A 26,817-nucleotide genomic window follows, 5' to 3' on the forward strand; every position below is an offset into this window, starting at 1 on the left:
TATGTTAATTCTGGAAGTGAATTTATTCTCAGCAACCAACATTATAACGAGGAAATGTCTTGCTCTGTGCTTTAAATCCAGATTTCAAACTTCAACCAACTACCTGCATGTAGCTTCTGACCAGTTATACAGAGGCACCTTCAAGACACAAATAAAGGGTACAGTCACTGTTCTGCAGGCCCTGGATCACAGTTATTAAGGTTTTGGTCAATTAATTGGAGGCTAGAGTTGACAATGGCTTGAGAACCAGAACCATTGAGATCCAGCAGCTGACCCTCAATTTGGTTCCAGGAAGTCATTGATTCATGCACAGTTATAGTATGTGCTTCCATCTGTCGTTGGAGGCTGTCCATTTCATGCCTGCAGAAATAATTATAATTTGAAATTAAATTCTACTTTGAACAATAATTTATTCCATGTCTATTAAGAATACTGTTATACAGACAAGCATTCCTGACAACCAGATATGCAATATTGTCGGTTAATAAGTTTGTGTTTTCCAAAAATTGTTGTTTTTTTTGTTTTTTGTTTTTTTAAAACATTTGTGATAGACATTCTTGCCTGAACGACATCTGAACAACAATGTGACAACTGCCAAATTCCCAGGCAACTACTTACCGACTACTGAGTGATTTCAGACAATCCAAGTGCAAATTAATGAGGTGCTTTGAGTTACCTAAAATGACGATGCACCTAACCCCCTCCCCCCCAAGTCCCTTAGCATAAATTGTTGCATACAAAAACTTTAAACTATTGGTAGCAGAGAAAATGCACTGTAATACAAATATACAATATACACTTTTCTAGTAGAGACTTACTTTAGCTGACGAAGACAGTTGTTTAGATTATTAAGAGGTTCTTTGCTGTTTGCAGATGTAGGTTTCAATAATTCTTCTAACAGTGAAGCTGGTACTGGACAGTCTGGTATCTTAACTGGAGTCACTGGATTAGAAGAAGTGGCATCACTTTTCAGCTCCTTCCTCTGAAGGAAGAAAAAACACGAATTAAAAACCAGGGACATTTTAAAGCTATGGTATAAGTAGCACTTGGGACTGAGTAGGGATGAAGTTAAAGTTTTTTGGCCCGGAACTCCTAGAACTTCCACAGTGAAACATTCCACCCTGCAGGAACTGAGAATTCCCCCAAAAAAAGTTATTAATTTGAGGATTTAATAAAGGTAAAAAAAATAAGGCAGTCAAATTCTATAAAAATTATGATGTTTCTAAGAAGGATTTTTTTGGTGTTTTCAGTATTTCAGTCATTGGCATCCTTCTTGTCTTCTGCAGTTAAAGGGAACTCCGGGTTCCAAACTAAAATTTGTTAAAGAGGCCCACATAACACAGAAACCCCTAATATACCCATCACAGTTACCCGTTTCTTCAAAAAGTATGACTAAATGTTATATTCAATGCTGAAATCCAGTAACAGTTCTTCTCTTTCTGCCTCATTTGAAATCCTGGCAGGGAAGCAGGGACTAAAACACTGATGTCTCCACAGCTTACAGACAGCATGCAGGAACTACATAACCCACAATGCATTGCACTGTGATGTTCTGTTCCTTATTGAAATCACGTGTGCAGGGAATTGTTTGAAGGATCAAGGCTAAGGACAGATGGCTGCTGATACAAAGTAACAGTAGTCAGCCAGTTTAGCAAAATAGTCAGAAAGATCAGCAGGAGAGCAGGGGGCTAGGCTTTGAGAACTATCAGAAACCATAGAAATCATGAAAAGTCTGCATATTTTTTAATTGATGTATATTGCAAAGTTGCTTGAAATTATGTTTATGTTTCAAAAAGCTTAATTTATGTTTTTGTACAGTTCCCCTTTAAGATCACACCCCATCTATAGATTGCCATTAAAACATTGTACATTATAGAATCCTGTTAATAACTCTTTTCTCATGCCGCTGGTACCTTCTTGATCCGGCCCTGTCGTAAATCGAGCTTCAGCTGTTGGTTCTGCTGCAACAATGTTTTCATGCTGTTCTTTAATTCAGACACCTTTGCTTGTAACATGAACTTGTCCTTTTGTGCATCTGTAAGGTCATCCCGCACAGCTTCAAATTCAAGTTTAAGGTTCTGAAAGAAAATAAATAAGCCGAAAAATCAGTTGTGCAGGAGAATATAGAAAGCATGATATTTATTTGAGCTCTCAGGAAACTTTCACTAGTAGAGAAAATATTTGGTACACAGTAAAGTGATAAAAGCGGCTTTGGTTTTATACTCTTCTGCGCATATACACCCAACGTGAAGAAAGAAGAAGAAGATTGCTCCTCAGTGCTTGCTGAGAAAAACTCTGGCCCATGATCCTCCAATAACATATCTGCGTGTGGCAAAAGTAAGTAAATCTTACGTACATATAATTTGAAAGTGAAATCAGAGTCTGGTGGTTTCAGTGAATGGGATAACAAATAGGTGTGAGTGAGAGACCCTGTTTTAAGTAAAGGGATCCAGCAAAGCCTGATAACATAAATACAACACATTTATGGATGTGTATCATGGCTCAAACAAAGGAGGTGTCTGACAAAAGAGTTGTTCATGCCCAAAAAGCTGGAAAAGTTTGCAAGACTTTCTCTAAAGAGTTTGGATTCAACAGATTGTGTGGGTGAAATTCAAAACTGTTTTACCCAACCCAGAAGCAGTAGACCATCAAAGAGAACTCCAACTGCAAGGCTTCTAATAGTCTAAGAGGTTACAAGGCCACTCAGGGTAACTTCTAAGCATCTGGAGGCCTGTCTCACATTAGTGAATGTTGATGTTCATGAGTCCACCGTCAGCAGAACATGGCAGGGTAGGGCTGGGTAGCAAGAAGAAAGTCACTGCTCTCCCCTCCCCAAAGATCATGTGGACAAACCAGAAGGATACTGGAAGAATGTTTTGTTGATGGATGAAGCCAAAATTGAACTTGTTGGAGAGGTCACTGCAATTGGCAAATGTACCTGCAACAATATCTGAACTCCTTCCAGTTCCCTTTGATTGCGCTGCTCAGTCATATCCAACTGCTGCCTAATAGCTTGAATTTCATGCTCCTTCTGGTCCATCTCCCATTTCAGATCCTCAACCTATAGAAAAAAGTAACAAAACATACAGCAACGTGAAGATAAATATGGAGTCACCCACCCATGTAAATTATCAATAGTGGTTACAAAAAAACAAACAAAATCAACATTAAGAGTTATGCCAGTTATGCACAAACCCAACACTCAATCTAGAAACCCATAGCAAACTTTCAGATTTTTGGTATAATCGTTAATTAGTAAATTCAAGCTGATGATGGTGGTATAGGCATAACTATAATTGAAGCAAGTTTTTATTACATTTTATTAAATATTGTCACTTATTCAATTAACTTTGTGACAAGAAATGCCAAGAGTAAAAACAAACTTGAAAATCATCCAACTGAAACATTGTACAAGTGTCTGTACTCTGGCTGGAACTGCAGGATTAGTTTCCCACTGTGTGGCGTAAACCACAGTTCTTTTAATTGAGATATTGATATTTCTTGTCTTCAGAAGTTCTGTGCAGTTCCTTACCTCTTGACTGATTTCTGGCCTCTTGCTCATTTGCTCATCTAATTCTTTCTGAAGAAGCTGAAGTTGAGAATGGGCTTCTGCTAACTCCTGCTGGAACTGTGATAGCTCCTGGGTATTCTTTTTATCCTGTGATCTAAGAAATAAAGAAAACTTATTCAGTACCATGACTGATTGTACTGCAAGATGATACTGAATACTAAGTAACTGGAACCGTGTGGTCAGATTAAATAACTTGTAGTCTTTAGTTTATTTTCTCTCTTCATTTACATCTGACAACCCATAAATAAAAAAAAAATAACAATCATATAACACATGGCAGCCATTCAAGGCCCAGGTTACATAGCAAATAACAGATGCACACTGCAGAATACCATTGTTTTCCATTACAGAGCATATCTGTTTTCTGCAAAGTAACCTGTGCCTTTTTGCCTTTTCTCCTTTTTTTTATCTTTTAGCTTAAATGGCTGCCCCCATGGTTACACAGCAGGCTAATTATATAAGCAATAGTAGTATTTCTAAAGAAAACACATAACTTTTACCAATGCAGGGCAACATTCCATTCTATTCTATTTTAATTACTTTAAACTTTTTGGTGTTACTGTTCCTTTAAATCTTATTTGTCAACAAAGGTGATGGCAAAAGAGCTTGTTTCAATGGAAACCTAAGGAGTGGTCATTTTGTCACTTTCAGATTGTCTAATAACCCCCACATGGGCTGATGGTACATAGAATGGATACTCCCTTTGATTAGATAAGGATTTAAGAATTAACTGCCAAATGTGCCAGGCTGCCCTCAAACAGTAATGCTCAGAGAAGACAAAAGCAGCCTTGGTTTTACCAGATTAAAAATATTTTATACTCAGCATACTGCATGCCAGGTAAAAGAAGACACTTCTATGGCATCAGAATAGCCTTAGTTAACTATTGTTATATAACTATAAAAGAAAATACATATTTGGCACACATTGAAAAAATTTGTCTACCATTTTAGTGATATATTACTGTATAGCCTTTAAATCTGTAATTAGTAACCGTTGATTATATTGTTATATTAATAAAGTAAATTAAAACAGAGCATCAAGCAGATTTTTCATTATTCACTTACTGCAGTTTTTCAGCTTCGGTCTGTAGGGCCTGGATGAGCTGTTGTTTGGCCTGTAGCTCCTTTTGTATCTCACTCAGCTCCAGTGCAGCTGCCCTGTAGTGTCTTCGGTTGTGTGCTGCTTCTGCCTTTGCTGCTGCTAGCTGTAGGCAAAAAAGATAAACTAACTAGACTAACTTCAACAAAGAAATAAAGCCACAAATCTGTTGATCACAAACTAGACCTGTCCTAATATATCTGAAATGCTTCAACATTTGGTCACAGGATTATTGAAACTGAGGCTCTGGAAATAACAATGTAGAAACCAGAAATGTAACTAGCTGTTTTTCACAGTCCTTGTTTGATTTGGCAAGGTAAAGTCAGAGCTTGTGGTATTTCAGCACAAAATCATTTTATATAATCTTATATGGCAAAACATGTTCTGGATTCCTCTGCTTGGAAGTAGGACATGCAGCTATTCACAGAACTGAATAACACAATTATAAACAGCACTGATCTAAGCACATAGGGTACCTTTTTCACCTATAGCAGAGTGAAGTGCTACAGACTGACCAGCTGTGTCTGATTAGCCTCAGTTGGCTTTTCAGTAGCCCTTTAATCCCTGACTGGTTATTCTCAGGAGAACACAGAGAGAGGTACACACAAAGAGAGGCCAGTCAACAGAGAGAGAGGTCTGTCAACTCAACGTAGAGAAGCCGATGTACATGTGCATACACAGTTGCCTGTCTGAAGGTCTATTGTTGCCATTTTGTTGTTACTGAACTGTTATTGCTAAAGAAAGCGATTTTGTCTTTATTCTTTCTGCATTGCTAATGGCCAAAATAAAAATAATTTTTCTTTAAGATTTTTGTTGTTATGACATTTACTCTTCGTGAAGCCACCATAGCAAAGTTGTTTACCAAATGTGTTAACAATAATCAAGTACCTCTTCAAATGGAATGTTTTTGCCCATAAACTAAGTTTTGCCTCAATGTGTTAACATTTTGTTTGCTTTTTGTTTTTTACCTGTTCTGTCAAACTGCTAACTTTAGTTTTCTCTTTCTGCAGAGCATCCTGCAGAGTCTGTACAAGTTCCTTCATTTGTCGGTCTTCCTCCTCTTTGCGCTTAAGGACAGCTTGTACCTACCCAGAAAAAGAAAAAGTAATGACTAAAGTGGAAGATATTTTAAGGTAAACTTTTGTGCCACAATCTGAGACCTTTTCATACACCGTGATGCTCTTCCATAAACTACATAATTCAAAGGAAACCAACCCTCAGCAGTCATTCTACTGGATTACCACCTTCTGGTACCCTTACCCTTTACTTTCACATGAAAGAGTACATGTGAGGTAGGGACACATTTGTTTTTTATTAAAGTTAAGGAGTAGCACATTTTTCACAGTTCTCTTATTTGTTACAGATTTAAGTTTAAGAAGTCTGGCAATCAAATGAATATAAATCATTAAAGCTAAGGTTTATATGTAAATATTGCACAGAATTACAAAAAAAATTTGCTAAATTAAAGGATAAGGCTGAATCACTACAGGATAGCAATCTGTTGGCACACCCCAGTGATAATAGTTATATAGTATATAGGGATGCACCAAATCCAGGTTTCGGCTCGGGATTCGGCCTTTTTCAGCAGTATTCAGATTTGGGCAAATCCTTCTGCCCGGCCAAACTGAATCCGAACCCTAACTTGCATATGCAAATTAGGGGCGGGAGGGAAATCACATTACTTTTTGTCATAAAACAAGGAAGTAAAAAATGTTTTCCCTTCCCACCCCTAATTTGCATACACAAATTAGGATTCGGATTCAGTTCGGTATTTTGGATTCGGCCGAATCCTTTGCGAAAGATTCGGCCGAATCCAAAATAGTGGATTCAGTTCATCCCTAATAGTATATAATATAAGTTACTGCTGTTCAGAATACAGGAAGCTTTGATCCCAAGAAAATGGATCTATTGAACCACCTTCAATACTAGAGTGGTATAGATATGTTTGAAGAGATCAGAGCTTTGGAATTCAAGCATGAAAGTGTGTGATTATTTAGGAAAGTTAATGAAAATATATCAGTCCAGGAGGATTGTAATGCTATTTCTGGTAAAAGAAAATTTATTAAGGTCAATATTGCAGATATATTCACAAATATTTGTTTTTTTTCTGCATTTTATTTATCTAGCTAGCGCTCTGTGACACATGCCTTCTATACTATGCAACGGTCTTTATTTGCTCTGTAATGTCCTTAGAAAGATAATCTATGTTCTGGTACTGGAATACGGTTGCATAATTTGTAATAGAAGATGTAAATTACATTTATACCTGGAGGTTTAGCTGTACCAAATCTGACTCTCTCTTAGCCAAAGCAGCTTCTAGGATATTGCTGTGTTCCCGAAGTGCAGCATTAGACTGTCCAAGTCCTGTTAGCTTCCCTTTTTCATGTTCCACCTCCAAAGTCAGTTTCTTATTTAGCTCTTCCAAACGTTTAATCTTCCTTCTAAACCCACGTGCTTCCTGAAGCTTTTGATTGAAATGGAATGAGTTACTGATTAAATGGAAAAGTTAATCAAGTCTAAAGATTCAGTAAAAACCTATAAAGGCGCAAAGTTCTGGAGGGCCTAGAAATATGATTGTCTCATGGTAGAGGTTGAAAAAGACACGTGGGCAGTCAGACCAGCCTCTTAATCAAGAATGTATTAAAATTATTACTATTAGTAACTTTGTATTTTCTCACTTGCAAAAAAAGGTATGTAAACGGTTTCTTGAAATCTGATGTGTCAGCAAGTATAGCCTTTTTTCTTGAGAGAACTCAAGTCTGAAGTCGCCCTGAAGTTGCCTCACGAGGAAACTTTGGGCAACTTCGGAAAGGCGAAGCAATCCGAGTGCCGGTGATTTACATTCTAGCCAGCGGGAAGACATTTAGAGGAGATTAGTCGCCGGAAGAAGAGGCGACTGATCTCCCTTGGTAGCCTTGTCTGCCACCACCCTTTCATTGTTACTGAATCTAATTTGGAAACAAAAGGGCATTTAGAGACTAATATGTTGCTTTCAATGCTCTCCATCCAAGCCACTAACTAAAACATGGATACAATGTATAAAACCTCTTCACATCATGCAGACCAATAGTCCAGGCTGTGAATACACCACTGACAATTAAGCTGGCCATAGATTTTTAAAAGATCAGATCCTCATCGTGAGACCACGATCTTCTCGGAACGATTGTACTATCGTACGAATTTACCATCAACTAAAAAGACCAATTTACCAGGAAAACAAAAGCTAGCTGCCTGCTTGTCCCTGCAAACATAGATAGATTGCACTGGGACCGACAAAGATTTTTTGAGCTGGCCGATCAATTTTCTGACAGATGTTGGCCGAAAAATCGTAAGATGTACAATCGTTCGAATCCCACTAACTGCACGATAATTTCAACCTAAAATCGGTCATTCGGCAAGAAGAATCGTTGTGTCTATGAGGAGCTTTACTCTCTTTAAACAATCCTTCAGCCACACACACATCAAAAGGCATCACAATATAAGGTGAAAACAAACATCACTGTCCATCTTAATACTTACTACATCATAAAAGCAAGTATATTTGGATAACACAAATGCTCCTTCATAAAACATTTTGATTAGTACTTATGTCATTATCTGGGAATCCTGGAAAATTCTGAAACTGCTTGGAACCACTATAGAAGCTCCCCCTTTTCTATTTAGTAAATCTGTCTTGGTGTATAGCATAGGGCATGTTTAGTTAATCTAAAGAAAAGAGCATTTGCCTCCTTTAAGCCAACCTCATCTGCACCTTTCTAATTTAGGGTGAAACATGAAAAGATATAAGGCATTGTTAACAGTTTTGCTCCAGACTCATTTATCAAACACAAACCTTCAAATAGTTTTCAGTTCAGTTATTTTCATATAGTTCAACAGAAATAAAGACTTTTTTCCAATTACTTGCTTTTTTCTATTCTTGACTTTTTTTCTAATATTGAAGTTGGTGGTTTCAAAGACTCTGTAACTGTTTTAAATTCATATATTTACTAGATACATTTCTTTTCTTTGGCCTAGTTTCAATAAAGGCAGCTGTTATAATTGATACAATAGTTGCTGATATTCCACAGATGCTGCTGAAAAAAATTATCAACTAAATGTAGCAAATTGTAACAGTTCAGAATCTACACCTGGATCTTTGAGTTGCCAGACAAACACCAGAAAGACGAATATTCAACTTTAAACTTCAATTTTGGAAAAACCATAAAAAAAAAAAAATAAAAGATGGAAAGCAATTGAAAAAGTTTATTTCTGATGACAACTCAACTGAAAAAAAGTGAAAGGTGAAAAACTCCTTTTAAAAAATGTGTCAACATATAACACAATTTCCTAATGTAATCAGTTTCATGTTGTCCTCACCTCATCTTCCAGCTCAATGACCTTTTCCCTATATTCTTCCAGTTCTTGGCTGGTCAGGGAAATGACCTCCTGCAATTCTCGTTCCAGCATGGCCTTGCTATGACAAACAGTCTGCAACTCATTCTGTAAACTTTGCAGCTTTGCCTGAAAGAGAAAATCAGCTGTCAGGCCCGCCGCCCAGCAAGTATATAAACCAGCAATGATTTAAATAAAGCCTATGTAGGACCTAAAGTAAAATGATAAAAAAAGAAAAAAAAAAAAAAAAAATCACACTTTACACATCCATCTGAAGTACACAGCATTGAAAATGAATATAACAAGACATATTAACTGATTTAGCTATAAATTAGTTTCCTTTGAATGAGTAAAAATATGCGAAAAGACAGAGGTTTTTCTTGTTTGTTTTTAAAACAAATGTGTTTACCTGAAATGCTTGGTTATTTTCTACATCTGAGAGTTGTGCTTTTAGCTTGTTTAGCTCTGCCTCAGCAGTTTCTTTTGCAGTCAGTGCTTCTTGCAGCCTACGACTCAGTATCCCAACTGCATTCTCATATGCTTTGTGTTTGATTTTCATCTCCTTCTGTGCACTGGTTAGATCTGATCCAATGCGCTTCATTCGTTGCTTTTGTTCTGTTATAGCCCTAAACATACACAGACAAAAATTGCAGCACACTTACGTTATGGGTTTTTCTCTTATCTTCCAAAAAATATAATGCGTAGACTTAAAGTGGACCCGTCACCCAGACATAAAAATCTGTATAATAAAAGTCCTTCTTAAATTAAATATGAAATCCAATTTTTTTTTTATATTAAAGCATTCATAGCTGTTGTAAACTCATTTAAAAATATCAGCTGTCAATCAAGTATTGCCTACCCCGCCTCTATGCCTAGGCATAGAGGCGGGGCAAGCAATTACTTTCACTTTCCATTCAGCACTTCCTAGATGTCACCGCTCTCCCTACATTCCCCCAGCTCTCTTAACGATTTAATTGTGTAACCAGTGCATGGGGATGGACATTGGGTCCCCCATTCTGGTGCACAAACAAGATTCTGAGATGATACAAAGCTTGCCTTAATAACAGTGTCCACAAAATGGCTCCTTCCTGGTTGCTATAATTATGAGTTCCCAGACTGATGGAAACAATATTCAAATAATTTATACAGTGTTATTAAAGTTCATTTTGCTTGACTAACATGATAAAATAGGATTTGGATAATTTTGTTTGGGTGACGGGTCCCCTTTAACAAATAACCCTGATGATATCAATCTGTTTCAAATTATTACTACTTTATACTATAACATTTTATTCAGACCTTTTCCAAATTGTAACATACACTAACATTAAATCAAGTACATTTGTAAATGACAACTGTATATTGCCAAAACCAATAAAATAGCTAAAGAAAAGCATTGCTTACTTTTTTGCCTCATTTTGCATCAGCTCTACTTGTTCCTTTAGTGCAGCATTATCCTGAGCCAGTGTGGCCACCTGATCCTTATCGAACTGTAATGACTGCACAAGAATAAAGAAAAAATCATAGGCAATCTGCAAGTACCCAAGTTGTAAATAAAAAACATTTTTTAGCATTATCCCACTAGAATATGGTGGTGCAGTCTCTAAATATATTTCTCAACAGAAGGCAGAAGCCAATTTATGCCTACATCTAAAAGTAATATCAGCCTTCAATATAACTGGTAGTTAGTGTGCATAGAACAAATTTCTCCTCTTTGATAATTCATATATGTTGGGGCATTTAGATATTCATTGAGAGTTGGGAGTAAAATCCAGTTGGCTGACAACAGAGGCCCCTACATATCCAATCAAAAGTCAAAACTTAGATCAGCCAAATCTGCCCCACCATATGGATAGCTGTCTGAAGCAAATATTTCATATGAGTACATATTTATACATATAGCCTATTTAGTCTACTGTTAACATGCAGTAGTTCCTTTCATTGCTGCATGACAGTGGTAGTGTCCTAGTTTATCATGGAAAATTTCCATTTTGACAGTGCACTATGGTAATAACAGAACAATAGTCTAAGAAAAAGTATTGATGATCACAGAAGCACAAAAATATAGCATTTCCCTCCAGTCTATTTTAGATAATGCAAATCACAGTTTTATATAAAAAAAATTCAAAATACCAACCTGTAAGCGGCTTTCCATGTCATCTCTCTCTTTCTGTACAGCTTGAAAATTAGATTCAAGTTCTTCCATCTGTTGTTGGAGTTGAGACATCTCCTTTCTTACCCGTGCCTGTTCCACTTCTGCAGCAGACTTCTCACCCTGAAGCCACAGCAACTTCTGTCTTAATTCCTTGACCTCTGAATCAAGTTTCTTTTTGGTGGTCTTCAGTTCACTTATAAGTTGCTCTTTGGAACTAGCATCTCTGCGATAGGCTTCTACCATCACCTAAAACAAAAATGTCTGAATTAGAAATTAGTTCATGAAGATGACCTTTCACAGAAATTCTCTAATTATTACATATGTCTAACAACTCTACTACTTTATTTTTAAGAAATAATTATAAAGCTCCAACATATTTCACAACATTGTACAATAGGAGAAGGGTATAGTGCAAATACATACAAAACTAAATGCAGTGTATATTAAAAAATAAAAATAAAATTATATATATATATATATATATATATATATATATATATATATATATATATATATATATATATATATATATATACATATATACATATATATATATATATATATATACACACTTACATACACACACAAGTATATACATATAAATAAATTATGCACTCACCTTTTGCTGAAGGAACTGCTCCTTCACTTTCTGTGTTTGTTTTTTGATAGTAGAATTGTCTTTCTGCAAAGTTTCAACCTAGGAAAATGGTACAATATTCATGCATAATTATACTGAATTTGGGAATATAAAGAATCCTGCTGTAAGATTGGATAAAAGTTCATTCATCTGTTTGCAATTACAACAAAACCTCTGTCAAATTTCAACAAATATTTCTCTTGTTCACAAAATCACCTGACAAGACTTGATAGAAAGTTCCTGACGTAGCTTTGCCAAAACTTCTGCAGCTGCTACAGTTCCTTCTTGCAAGTTCCTGACTCCATGATCTAGTCCATCTTGTTCCATTTTAGCTGCCTGCAAGGCCACTTCAAGGACAATCTTTTGGTTCTGAAGGTAGTCAATGGTGTCATCCTTGGAAGCTGTATCACTTTGGAGTTCCAGCAGCCTGCCTTCTAGCTCGTCATAACGCATTTGTAAATCGTTTAAAGATTGGTCTTTGGTATGTAGGATCTCTTGAGTCACAGACAACTGTTTTAAAATTTCAAGGTGCTCTTGCTGAAGTGCTTCCAGCTGCAGGTCTCTTTGATGCAAATTGAGTTTAACCTAATTCAAGAGAATTTAGATGGCATTATATTTGGCAGAGTTCAATAATACAACAGAAATGCCACTAATGGATTTTAAAGCAACATTTTGGTTAGACTTGTAATGATAGGGCACTACATTAAATATAGGATATAAAAGTTAAATTCTCGTTCTGCCTTACAAAAGCAAACAAGATAGAGTAATTGGAAAAAGACACTGAAAGATGAAACATATACCTGCTCAAGCTCAAGTTCCAGAGCAGTTGCAGAGTCTGCTAATTTTTGGAGCTGTTCCTTCTCCTGTTCAAACTCCTCTAGTTTCCTTTGCAGGTCTTCTTCCACCATGCTTTTTGCCTCTTGTATCTGGTGAAATGCAGCTTCCTGATCCAGCATATCGGCCTGATAGGAGCAATGCATAGTAACATGAGAATGACACTATTTATAGATCTGTATCGGTAAATCACATTACCACACCTATGAAATGATATGGCATTCTGAACTGAAATTTAATTTGCAGTCAAAATGTGATAGATATTTCATATCTTAATACATTAGCATATAATACAGTTTTATCTATTGCCTAGAAATATCTCCATTGTGTTCAGAAGGTTGGAAACAGCATATTGATAGCAAGCAGGATTATCTGCACACTACTTTCAGCTGCTGAAGCAGAAGGATAATTAATTATGTGGATACTGAAGAAATATAGAAAACTGGACTATCAACCACTTTCAAAACAACATTATGTAGGGTCAAAACTACCAGAACTGCAGAGACTGATGTCACAACTGGCATGAAGATAGCTACTGTATGTTTTGGAATGATGCTCATGAATCTCTATTGACTATTTAAGTCACAAAGACCAAAAATAAAACAGGTTAAAAAAACACATTATTAGTCAGAAATGAAGACTTACCTCAATATTTTGAAGCTGTGTAGCAATACGTTCCTTCTCCTTGAGAGATTTGTGTTGTGTTTCTGTTAGCTGATGTGAAAGGGTCACATTTTCTATTTTGAGGTGCTCAAGAACACCAGCTTGGCTCATTTGCCCTGCCTAAGGAAATGAAGTTTGATAGTTGCTCTAAATAAAGTAAAAATCTGTATTTTGTTTAGACCTTATTACAAAGATATTTAAAATTGCATGGTATTTATCAAAAAAATTCTCTAGGAATATAATGTATACTTTAATGATCACTTACCTGTATATTTGCCATCTCACTCTGCAGTCTCACTCTAGCCCCTTGGGCAAGTGTTAGCTGCTGCTGGTACCAATCACGTGTCTGTTGCAAGGATGCGATTTCTGTTTTGGAAGCCTTAAGTTTGTTGGTAAGAGTTGAGCGGTCAAGTTGTACCTGTTGCAACTGATACTGTAGGGAGACTGTCTGTTGCCGCAAATCGTGAACTATAGGGAAAATGGGCGATTATTGTAGATTTCTGGTTTCTGAGATGCTGATTTTATACAATGACCCTGTAAAAATTTTAGACATGTACCGTACAGAATAGTTTAAATAACTAAACAGTTATTTAACTGACTGATTAGTGAGTGACTCTTTCTGTAATTTGGTAGTGTTACATAAATGATTATAAACCTTTACATACTTTGACAAAAGATGAAAAATTCCTAAAAGTAGGGTTGTGATTGGTGTTTAACTAAAATTTAATTAAATTAAGTGAAAGGGTAATTCTCCCAAGACAACATTTCTAGGTGGCTTGGGTAGCTGCAATGTAAAAAAAAAATTAAACTAACCAGCATTATCCTTCTGAATGATAATCCTCTGCAGCTCCTCTACCTTGCCCATAAGTCGCTGGTATTGTTCTTCTGCCACTTGCAGGTCATTCCCCAAAGAAGATAAGCTGCTATTTTTGACCTCCAAGCTGTTCTGTAGATCAGCCATTGCCCTCTCCAAATCCAAACAAGATTTCTTTAAGTTGAGCATTTCAGAGCTCAAAGACGCCTGTTTCTTCTGGCTTGCTTCTTGGTTTTCCAACTCTGCTTGGAGCTTAGTGCTCACTGCAGCTAGTTTGGCCTGTAATTCAGTCTTTTCTTTCAGAGCCTAAAGGGAAGAATACATCTAGTGAACATTCTGCAGAATGTTTGTAAGCAAACAGTCCGTTGAGGTGACAAGCAGTACTGCAAGTGTGTATATGTGTGTGTATATATATATATATATATATATATATATATATATATATATAATATATCTAAATATACAAACCATTATTTTTCAATTCGAGCAGTTCCACACTATGGCTCATTGGGGATAGATGATTAAAAAATAGATTTTATTTTCATGACATTCAAACATTTTATATGGATTTTCCAATGTACACCACCGATTGTAGAGTTAGGGTTACTAACATGACATTCCACAAAATTTTGTTGGTTGACGTTAAGAACTAAACTAAACACTGAAGCAGTAATACCAGCCTATACTCATATATATATATTACATGTTAATAGAACTGATGAGAGTTGTAAGAAAATATACTAGAGAGCTAAAAGCAATTAATTTTTAGTAAGGAATGGATAAGCGGTCCCACACATTGGTTTAAATAAAGATGGCTATTTATTGAAATGAAAGGAATTTTGAAAGGACTCCAGTAGCTTTTCTTTCATTTACACAATGATTAGGGTCCAGATAATAAAACTCCACCTGTAGACTGCATCTAGTGGAACAATATTCTAAACAAGACTCAATTTTCAACAATAAAAAGGTTGATATCAATGTTAGTCCTTAGCACAGTTAACAATAGGCTTATGTATACAAAAAGTTCAAGGAATGCAGTTAAGAGTTCAGCGAAGTTAAACAACACATAGTTAAAAAAAAATAATATTGAGAACAAAACTTTTCACCTGGCTTGCTTCTGAAGTTAATGATTCAAGCTGTCCCTCTAGTCTCATCTTCTCCTTCAAAACCTGCAGTAGCTCATCATGAGTTCCAGCAATTGAGCTCTCAATGGATATGCTGAATTACAACCGAGAAGAGAATAGAAGAAAAGTGGCGGTTAATAGATGAAAGGTAACTTGTCTACCTTAGTTTCAGACTACTACATACAGTACAGTTACTATTACTCATACTTTACAGTAACCCTAACAAGTATATACACAGGTTTAAGAGGAAATAAAAAACAGGAGTCATCTGTAATATTTAACTTCCAAACATAAAAATGTATAGATTGCACATTCAAACCTGCTTGAAATACTGTCTCTCCGGCTTCTGGGTTCCCCGTTGATTTCTTGTTCTAGGGCAATACATTCTGTGGCTGCTGCTTGAAGCACTTCACTAAGAGAAGGGTAATGTCCAACATCCTCAGCAGCAATAACCTGCCCATTTACAGAGTAATCCGCTTCCTGCTTGGGAGTTGTAGCTTGTGCATAAACACCTCTGTTCGTAGACACACTACTATAAGTAGAGCTGTCGCTCTCATTCCCATCTTGCCTTATCCCTATTTCACTTCCATCCAACTCAGAGCCATTGTCTCCACCAAAACTGGAGCCATCAAAATGTTCACTACTGTCCATGCCGATTTCCGATATTACTGATGTCATGCTGCCTCTGCTGGGTTTTAAGGATCCCGAGGATGACTCTGAGTAGCCTGGGCTGGAATTTTTGTATTCTAGTTCTTCTGTCCGGTAGTCCGCCAGGGAACGGATCTTATTGGAAGACTTGGAAGACCGAGAGGATTTCTTTTCTTTGGAAGATGAAGGAAGGCCCAGACTACCCAGTTTTGGCCCTCTTGGAACATTTGTGCGCAGGAAAGTATATTCCTTTGTCATAGAAACAGTACTGGCTCGTGGTAGAGTCTCTGGGTTAAACATAAGTTCAGGATCAAGAGTGCTAGAGGGTCGGCTTTTTGGAGTACTATGATTAGACTGAAAAAAAAAAAAAAAAAAAAACATGATAGCAAGAGCCGTGTCATCATAAACTAGGCTCATAATTGTATATCTAGTCTCCTTGCTTCCTAACTTACATACAAAGCTATATATATTTTCTTCTAAATAACACAGAAGAATAATTGTCTTACTCATAATAATTTGTTATTTTTAAGTGACCATGCAATGTTTCCTCCAATTGATAAATTTGTTTTCTGAGCTGAGTGTTTTCACAAACTGTTGTGTGGGCTTGCCTCAAAGAAGTCAGAAGTCACCAAGGAGTGAGGTTTCATACATGTATTTGAGCTTCAGGAGACTTCTAATATACTTTAATTTTAAAGCAGTAGGTACATTACTTCTTGATCACATGACTGAATTTATAGAGTGACATCAGTATGCACAGATTACCACTACAGTGTAAACATACACTGCCAGCCAGACATTTTTGAAAACTCTTATTGTTTTATCATTTTCGGTAGAATTGAAACCAATGTACCCTTAAATTTTAAAAAGTAGTTTAGGAATCTGTAAATATCAATTTACAATGTAGATCTTATTAGAAATGGACTACATTTTGGTCAATTAAATTAGACAGACACCGTGCATGCTTGAAACTACAATTTGACTGGTAGTGTATGTACATTATAACAGCAGACAAGTAGGTGCAGTAACAAATGTCAAATAACGGAAATCATATTTGTATACCATGTAGGCTGACTTTGAACTCTATTTTAAGATTTGCAAATACTTACTCTCTCCTGATGGCGCTTTACTCTGTATTGCTTCAGCTGTTCCTCCAAGCGGCGTCTAGCCTGAAGTCGTATTTGCTCCTCTCTTTCCAGTGAAAGAGGAGCCTCACTAAAGCCTGCAGTGACAATTCAATAAGTATGAAGAACAGGTTAGTAAAGTTAGAGTGCAAGAATGGAAAGGACACCTAAATATCTCCAAATCTGCTTATAATCAATTAAATTAATATTAATACAGAAATGCCCTGTACAGTGGAAAAAAGAAAGTGCAAAGTTTAATTAGAGAAGCACAAAAAAATGGCAAGCATTTTACAGATAAAGGACAAGGACTACAAAACAGAAACCTAATGTATTCTCTCTCTTTTTTTTCAAAACGCATCAGTTAATAGTGCTACTCCAGCAGAATTCTGCACTGAAATCCATTTCTCAAAAGAGCAAACAGATTTTTTTATATTCAATTTTGAAATCTGACATGGGGCTAGACATTTTGTCAATTTCCCAGCTGCCCCTGGTCATGTGACTTGTGCCTGCACTTTAGGGGAGAAATGCTTTCTGGCAGGCTGCTGTTTTTCCTTCTCAATGTAACAATGTGTCTCAGTGAGACATGGGTTTTTACTATTGAGTGTTGTTCTTAGATCTACCAGGCAGCTGTTATCTTGTGTTAGGGAGCTGCTATCTGGTTACCTTCCCATTGTTCTTTTGTTTGGCAGCTGGGGGGGAAAGGGAGGGGGGTGATATCCCTCCAACTTGCAGTACAGCAGTAAAGAGTGATTGAAGTTTATCAGAGCACAAGTCACATGACTTGGGGCAGCTGGGAAATTGACAATATGTCTAGCCTCATGTCAGATTTCAAAATTGAATATAAAAAAACCTGTTTGCTCTTTTGAGAAACGGATTTCAGTGCAGAATTCTGCTGGAGCAGCACTATTAACTGATACATTTTGAAAAAAATGGTTTTTTTTCCCATAACAGTATCCCTTTAAGGACATACATTTACACTGCAATAAACAGCAACTTAATTAGAGGGGGGCAGGCCTGGCACGGAACGCGCAACCGGGCCCCCCGCCCCCCCTCCGTACGCCCGGAACTGGCTGGAATGAGTGGCACGCCAGCTGCTGGGGGGGCCTGAGGGGGTGTGGGCCCTGGCCCAATCGCACCCCCTGCTCCCCCGGTAGTTACGCCACTGGCAATAAAGATATATATATTTTTTTTTTTTGTGTGTGTGTATGTATATATGTATATATATGTAATCCTCCAATAAAGCAGCCGCACTCACAGGACTTATCCAAAGGTATAAATTAGGGATGCACCAAATCCACTATTTTGGATTCGGCGGAACCCCTGAATCCTTTGCAAAAGATCCTGGATTCGGTGCATCTCCGGTATAAAAATTTTATTTGGAACATATTTATACCTTTGGATAAGTCCTATGAGTGTGGCTGCTTCATTGGAGGATTGTATGCAGTATTTTGTGGCATGCACCCAGGCAATGTGAATCGACTTATCATGAGTGCTGTGATTGTGGGGAATTGTATATATATATATGTGTGTGTGTATACACACACACACACACACACACACACACACACACACACACACACACACACACACACTGGGAACTATTTACAAAATCATCATATTTATTAGATCAGGTTAAATACAGGTCAATGTTTCAGTCTACATCTAAGACCTTTGTCAAGACATATATACATTTATATATGCACCGAATCCACTATTTTGGATTCAGACGAACCCCCGAATCCTTCTCAAAAGATTCTGCCGAGTAGCGAACTGAATCCTAATTTGAATATACAAATTAGTGGTTGGAAGGGGGAAAACATTTTCTACTTCCTTTTTTTCTGGCAAAAAGTCCCACAATTACCCTCTGCCCCTAATTTGCATATGCTCCTTCACAAAACCTACGCTCTGCTTCTGATCTTCGCCTCACTTCTCCTCTGGTCACTTCTGCCCATTCTCGTCTACAAGACTTCTCTCGGGCTTCTGCTTTTCTCTGGAACTCTCTGCCACAAGCTGTCAGACTTTCTCCTTCCTTCCAAACTTTCAAGCGCTACTTAAAGACCCATCTGTTTAAAGAGGCCTATTCGATGTACCTTAATTAATCATTGCTGTATCAAAAATGACAAAGTGTTTATACAATCCTAATGTCTCAATTGTACCCTAACCTTTTAGTTTGTAAACCCTATTGTACTCTGTAATCCTTGTCTGTTATCCACCATTTATTCCCTGTTTGCTATAACTGCAGTAAAGCACTGCGTATCTTGACAGCGCTATATAAATAAATGATGATGATGATGATGATGATGATATGCAAATTTGGATAGGCAGAATCCTGGCTGAATCCCGAACACAATCCTGTATTCGGTTCATCCCTAATCCCATTGGGTGCAGGTAAAATGTGTACAAAACCGCACTCAACAGGCTCAGTTAGAGTAACTGATTTTAATAGAAAAACAAAAAAAAATCCAACATTTCGATCACATCATAGTGATCTTCCTCAGGGAAAAAAACTAACAAGAGTGTAAGCAATGCAAACCCTTAGGAACAGTTCAGTGTGAAAATAAAAACTGTGTAAATAGATTGGCTGTGCAAAATAAAATATTTCTAATATAGTTAATTAGCCAAAAATGTAATGTATAAAGGCTGGAGTGACTGGATGTCTAATAGAATAGCCACAACACTACTTCCTGCTTTTCAGCTCTATAACTCTGAGTTAGTCAGCGACTTGAAGGGGGCCACATGAGACATATCTGTTCAGTGAGTTTGTAATTGATCCTCAGCATTCAGCTCAGATTCAGAAGAAACAGATATGACCCATGTGCCCCCCCTCAAGTCTCTGATTGGTTACTGCCTGGTAACCAGGGTAACCAGTCAGTGTAAACCATGAGAGCTGAAAAGCAGGAAGTAGTGTTCTGACACATCCAGTCACTCCAGTCTTTATACATTACATTTTTGCCTAACTATATTAAAACATTTTTTATTTTGCACAGCCTATCTATTTACCTAGTTTTTATTTTTACACTGAACAATTCCTTTAAGAACTCTCCCCTTTGTATAACGTGGCACCAAAAACAGGAATCCAATTAGTTACCATAGAAACCCAAATTGGGAGTAAAAAAAACTAAAGAAATCAGCCTAACAAAAGATAGTAAAAATAAATAAAATGAAAGCAAGCGATAACTGTAGATGCAGCAACTATATACATATATATATATTGTTTTAATTAAAACAGACTACAGGCAGAATGTGTGCGTCTGAAATGTTGGAGCCTGCAAAGGTGTGTAAAATTCTGCCATCCACACAGGACAAAAAGGAACTGGTAATTTTTTATGCCTAGCAATATAACAAGGTAATGGAGGAATGTCAGAAGGTAAGCAAACTTGACCTCCAATATATTTTAGTTCATGAGTTCTGTATATATATACAGAGCAAAATTCTAGAACACCAATGTAATTACTGTAATTAACAAAAGACAAAATGTACAGTTTTAGCAAGCTGCAAAAATAAATAAAAAGAGCGAATGAACGTGACATGGCTGATCGGCCTAATTTTGTTTCTACATTTTTCAATTTAATAAAACATTAAAACATCAATGGTGCATTATTTGTACTAGTTATAGCAGCTTTAAATGAAAGGTTAAACCTTTTTGGATTTCTTTAGGGTGGGTGTCCTAGTTTACTACAACCACACCAGATAAAGGGTATAGGGACCTTATTATGACAGTACTCAGTAACCCAACACCACTCAAGGGTAACTATTTCCCTGCAAAATTAGGAGACCTCAACCAAGAGTCAATGCATGCAGACTTTGCACTAAATGCTAGCGCAGCAAAGCAAGAAAGAAAGAATTGCATGAGTAAAAGAAAGCTTACACAAATCTGTTTCCTGAATGTGAAGACTTAGCTTCAGAGACTGCAAAGCTTCTTTCTGAAGAACTATGCCATTAGCACTAGATTCCATTAGGTTGTCACTGAAACCAGCCAAACCTGGGGATGCAGATATAGTAGGAACATTGCTGGTGGAGTCCACAGGTGAAATGGGCTCTGTGCCATGTAGTGGAGGTCCATTTGCGCATGCATCTTCTTTGCTGCTTATCAACACATTATCCACTTCCTTAGGCAAATGGCTTGAATTAATGCTTGTCACTATAACAGAGACAAAACAAATATAACATAGTTAACATAGTATTCTGCACCACTACCCATTTAATCTACAGATTCCTACTCTGTGGCTTGGTCATTGACTGAGAGTTAATGAGAGTTATTACTGTTGTCAGAGCAGATATGCACAGATATGACCACGTGATTGTTAACTGGATGCTAAAAGATTCTATTGTTGTTAGCTTCCCAGTCAGGCATAACCTTTTAAAGGATATCCTTGAGTAAAGAATCACAGCCAAGATATTCAGTTTTGCATCTTAAAGGAAAACTATACCACCCAAACAATGTAAGTTCAGTACAGTTCTCAGTCTTTCAGTTGATTTTATTTTAATTTAGTTCTGCTCACATTAAAAGTCACCAACCCCTCCAATACAATCTTTTGGTTATAGACAGTTTCTCAAAGGCCTGCCAATGACAACCCTTCCTTCTTCCCCCTAATTGCATAACATTTCATTTGTACCACTAGTAAGAGCAGAAAGGGGTGAGATGCCATTGGGAATGGGAAGGCAGAATACACCACCCTGTCCTGGTATGTCTCCTGTCTTTCTGTTTCTAGAGTTAAAGGAAAACTATACCCCCCAAACAATGTAGGTCTCTATTAAAAGATACTGAGTAAAACAGCTCATATGTAAAATCCTGCTTCATGTAAATGAACCATTATCATAATAATATACTTTTTTAGTAGTATGTGCCATTGGGTAATCATAAATAGAAAATTGCCATTTTAAAAAATAAGGGCCGCCCCCTGAGATCGTAAGATTCACCGTGCACACATACAAACCACATGTAAGGTCACATGAGCCAATTAACAGACAGAGTTCTGCCTTTTGCTTCCTCACTTCTTCCTGTTACAGTTAGTGTTGTAGTATTTCTGGTCAGGTGATCTCTGAGGCAGCACAGATAGAGTCACGAAATGATGGTTCAAGGCAAGAGATGTAAAAGGGCAATATTTATGTAAATATATATTCCAGTTTGGTAAGATTCTTTCATATGTCATTCAATTTGATATAAACTATCTGTTGCTTAAGTATTCATTTTGGGGGTATAGTTTTCCTTTAAGCATGTTCAATCAACTATGTAGTCTGCAGGAGGGATGCTGCATCTTCAAACTTGCTGCCCTAGACCTTTGTGCCCTTTCCACAAATGCAGATCTGATAGCCACTGGCCAAATAAAACACACTACTGAGGTAGACAATGGAACTGAAGATGCACTGAAGGGAAGGGTTGATGGAATGCCTACAGACATGGCATATTGCTAAGCAAAGCATTTCAGGAAGGTGCCTCTGGCTGCTTTACTTAAAAAGTTCTCTACAGATTTCGCACAAACTGTAAACAGGCCTCAGATCGACACTGAGTCAGCTGCATGGAACTTGCAAACTTTAAATTGGTTTCAGCTATGTGAATCTCATAGGACATTAATAGGTGGAATCCTGAACAGGAGTGTTCAAAGTAGAGTTTGGGTCAACCTTACTGAAGGTTACATTTAGAATATCTGCAGCTGTTCATCAGGATATATTGGGTAACAGCAAAAATAAATAGAAAAAGTATATATAAATATATGATAACGAGTACGTTCAATCTGAAGGATTGTCAGCTACAGAAAAGGGATCTATACTATTCCATAAAAAGTTAAACCAAAACACACACACCTCAAAATCAAATGCATTGGGGACACTGCACATTCTATTCCAAATCATAACATGAAGAAAAATTTATCAAATTTGTGTTATTCCTATACAGAAAGTGAAGAAAGGGAATATTAGGCTGTTCAAAAAAAATAGCAGTGTCTGCATTCTTTTTTACAAACTCAAACATTCACTGTATAAACTGAAAAATTTTCAAGATTCTGCTTTCCTTTGAATCACTGAACTAATATTTAGTTGTATAATCAGTGTTTCTGAGAACTGCTGCACATCTGTGTTGTATGGAGTCAACCAACTTCTGGCACCTGTTACATTCCACAATTCTTCTGCATTTCTTGGTTTTGCCTCAGAAACAGCATTTTTGATGTCGCCCCACAGGTTTTCTACTGTATTAAGGTCCGGGGATTGGGCTGGCCACTACATAACGTTAATCTTGTTGGTCTGGAACAAGATGTTGTTCATTTACTGGTGTGTTTTGGTCGTTCTCTTGTTGAAACACCAATTTCAAGGTTCCTCTTTGGTATAAGGCAACATGACCTCTATGATCCCTGGTATGTGATAGATAGGCCCAACAGCATAGTATGAGAAACATCCCTATATCATGATGCTTGTGCCACCATGCTTCACTGTCTTGACATTGTACTGCTGCTTGAATTCAGTGTTTGGGGTCTGACAAACTGTCTGCAGCCCCTAGACCCAAAGAGAACAATATTGCTTTCATCAGTCCAAAAATGTTGCACCATTTCTCTTTAGGCCAGCTAGTGTGTTCTTTGGCAAATTGTAACCAGTTGAGCACATCTTTTTTTTATTTATTTTTTTAAACAATGGGACTTTGCGGGGGCTTCTTTCCGATAGCTTGACTTCACATAGGCGTCTTCTAATTGTAACAGTACTAACAGGTAACTTTAGACCTTCTTTGTTCTTCTTGGAGCTGATCGTTGGCCAAGTCTTTGCCATTTTGGCTATTGTTCTATCCATTCGAAAGGTAATTTTCCACTTTCTTCCACTTCTTTCACGTTTTAATTGCCATTTTAAAGAATTTGAGATCATTTTAGCTGAGCAGCCTATCATTTTCTGCACTTTATATGTTTTCCCCTCTCCATCAACTTTTTAATCAAAGTGCACTGTTCTTCCAAATGACCCATTTTACTCAGATTTCATAGAGAAATGCACTATAACCAGCATGCTGCCTTCCTTAAATAAAAGCCATAATTGACACCTGTTTTTTTCACAGAATCGATGAATTCACTAATTGAACTCCACACTGCTATTATTGTTATTATATTGAACACTGCTATTATTTGGAACAAGCCTCAATTAATGATTCAGTTACACAGAATCAGCAGCATGCATGCCATGACTGTTGGGTTTGTTGGTTTTCTATAACTCTACTAGACCTACTAGTAAATAATTTGCCACGTAGAAATATAATTTCTACCAAAAAAGTGATTGATCAGGTTAGTGATATCGGACTGCTATTATTTTAAATACAAAAGTATATATAAAACCTACACAATTGAGTGAATATTGACACCAAGATAAAAAGTATGGATGCACGGAAGCCACTATTTTAGGATACTACTGAATCCTGGAGTTAATCTGGAAATGCATGAATGATTAAAGAGAACAGTGTTCCTTGATTGTGTGATTAAAAATTGTGTGATTTTAAGGATTCAGGTTTGTTTTATCCAGGTACTTGGATTTGGCCGAATCTTGCTAAAAAGGGACAAATTCTTGTAGCATTTAGGATTTGGTGCATCCTAAATATAAAACTTTTTTCAAAACAGATGAATAGTAAAAAAACAATTCAAGCTTAACAAAAAAAACAAGTGTGTATCTTAAAAATGTACTATGAGAATGTCAATATGTGCATTATACTATATATACACTTTTAACATCTTAAATATTTACCTTGAGTACATAAACAAATCATGCCTTTGTTATGTAAACATTTGAAAAAAGGACAGCGCTGGAAGCAGTTTATATGTAGTATTTTATTTTCACTCCCTTCGAAGTCAGCTTTGCATCCCTAACATCATTTTTCTACTCACCACGAATCCCTTCTGCAATAGATGCTGTTTTGGCATCAAAGGTCTCCACTTTGCTAACTGTAGACCTTTCTTCATTCAATGAGTCACAGAGGAGAATCCGAGGGGAAGATTGTTGTTCCATTGTCATAGGTGTCAAATGCATAAAATTAAAAAGTTTTCTGAAGGACCTGCAGTATTATTTTCCTCTCCATCAGAATGGTGCACTTACATCAGATACTTTTAAAAATTCCTCACATCTGACCTAAAGTACATAGAACGTTGTGAGAATGAAAAGAACACTCCAGAAGGCAGTTGCGATGTTTATCATTTACCTAGAAAAACAAAACAAATGCATTGTATTTTAGACAACAGAACAATGTAACCATGGAAGCAACATTCTTTCCAAAACTTGCAAATACAGGGCTAGAGTCATTTGGACTATTTTACAGCTATGTCCAATTATTTAATACGGTTTTGAAAGCCAAGGGATCTCATCCGTTAAATAATATATTATTATTTCACAGACAAAGCAAGAATAATGCTATAAGAAATATAAAATATCAGAGGCACTTCACAGATTTTATAGACAAAAGGTTGGTATAGAAAAAGGAGGTGGTATTTATCACTTTGGGTAGAGTGACTGTGGTCATCGACATATTTGCCCTAGGTGACTATGTATGTATATTTGTATGTATATTTTTATTTGTAAAGCGCTCCTCGAGGGCAAAGCACTGTACAGCAAAACAATAAATTAGTAGTAACAAACAAGGGGTCATAGGAATAAAAAGTAACAATAAGTGCATTATTAGAAATACAATTCACATAAATATAAAAATATAATTACAATACCGATTAAGTGCTCAATGTCAAGGAAACAAAAGGCTAGAGGACCCTACCCCGTAGGGCTTACAGTCTAAATGACTATTTCAAATTACTTTACTCACTTTAGCCTATAATTCTAGTTTGTTCCCCAAGAAAACCTGTTTGGCTAATGCCTTCATACATACCAATGGAATGTCACTGGACAACCTAACATTGCCAATAGCCAGCACTCCTCAATATCCTTCTGTGGTCCAATTTTTTACAAACAGGTTAAACAACAGATCACAGGAGATTTGACTTTTAAGTAGTCACTTTTACTATCAGTAGTACATAAGTATGATTTAATGGAATAATTAAATCATACTATATTAAATACTAAGCTGTACAATGTTTACATTGGTTGAGTATATGAATGCATTAAGCTGTGCAGATTGGGTAAGACAAGCCTGTTGTTTTACTGAATGCAGTTTCAGCTCACAAAGGTCAGGGGATACTGGACCGGTGACTAGAAAAGTGGAGGGATGTTGGTAGGGTTAGTGAATCTGATTGATAACAATACAAATAACAATGGCACATTACACTGGGGTTTATGATTATGAACCAAATATTTGTGAGAATAAAATCTCAAGGGACTGACAGAAGCTGGCAGAGGCCGAGAATGCCAGTGTGAGTGACAGGGAATATTAATAACAGTAATAATGATGGCACACAAGGTATGTGTAGTGATACATAACAAGGAAGTAAAAGAGCTGCTAAGCATTGTGGGAAACTAGGCTCTAGGTAAGTGATAGACAGCACAGACAGACACCCAGTTGTCTTACCGGGAAAAGCACAGTCAACACTCCTCTACTACTCCGATCTCTTTCTGCCTCTCCCCCTAGACGTGGCTCTTGGTGACCGGTCTGTTGGCTCCTTCTTTCCCTTCCCTGCGGAAACCCGCGCCCCCCGGAACCAAACCCTAAGCTTTCCCCTGTGCAAAGTAAATAATTTCCCTGCGTATCCGAGGCCTAGCTACTGCTTCCATATCTGCCTCTCCGTTTCACTCTGCGGGAGAGAGACTCGGTTATTCCTGCGGAACATAAACGTTTCCTGAATCTGACAGCTGGATTGGTTTCCGACGGAACATATA

At 37.0% G+C, this 26,817-nt stretch overlaps 1 protein-coding gene across 1 annotated transcript; it reads right to left on the reverse strand.

The window, feature by feature from the left end:
* On the reverse strand, positions 1 to 26,763 carry golga3.S (golgin A3 S homeolog). Its single transcript, XM_018244136.2, has 24 exons — positions 26,510 to 26,763; positions 24,888 to 25,198; positions 20,906 to 21,178; positions 17,023 to 17,135; positions 15,588 to 16,270; positions 15,251 to 15,362; positions 14,144 to 14,450; positions 13,596 to 13,798; positions 13,313 to 13,450; positions 12,634 to 12,795; positions 12,050 to 12,418; positions 11,816 to 11,893; positions 11,179 to 11,442; positions 10,446 to 10,540; positions 9,451 to 9,667; positions 9,027 to 9,170; positions 6,937 to 7,134; positions 5,639 to 5,755; positions 4,637 to 4,776; positions 3,533 to 3,665; positions 2,939 to 3,061; positions 1,914 to 2,078; positions 819 to 982; positions 1 to 360 (listed from the first exon to the last, which is right to left on the reverse strand). Exons 2-24 carry the CDS (start codon positions 25,027 to 25,029, stop codon positions 165 to 167), a joined length of 4,536 nt encoding a protein of 1,511 aa, XP_018099625.1. The 5' UTR covers positions 25,030 to 25,198; positions 26,510 to 26,763; the 3' UTR covers positions 1 to 164.
* Positions 26,764 to 26,817: the final 54 nt, after the last annotated feature.

The sequence above is a fragment of the Xenopus laevis genome, chromosome 1S (genome assembly GCF_017654675.1).
Source record: "Xenopus laevis strain J_2021 chromosome 1S, Xenopus_laevis_v10.1, whole genome shotgun sequence".
NCBI lineage: Eukaryota > Metazoa > Chordata > Amphibia > Anura > Pipidae > Xenopus > Xenopus laevis.

Bases quoted from the DNA above. Each gene is read 5' to 3' on its own strand.
- golga3.S (XM_018244136.2), bottom strand. From the start codon at position 25,029: ATGCATTTGACACCTATGACAATGGAACAACAATCTTCCCCTCGGATT. The intron at 14,451-15,250 runs GTGAAAAGTTTT...TCTTCCCTTTAG, and splicing joins TAACTTCAGAAGCAAGCCAG to GCTCTGAAAGAAAAGACTGA. The intron at 2,079-2,938 runs GTACATTTGCCA...ATTTTCTTTCAG, and splicing joins GAGTTCAGATATTGTTGCAG to AACCTTAAACTTGAATTTGA.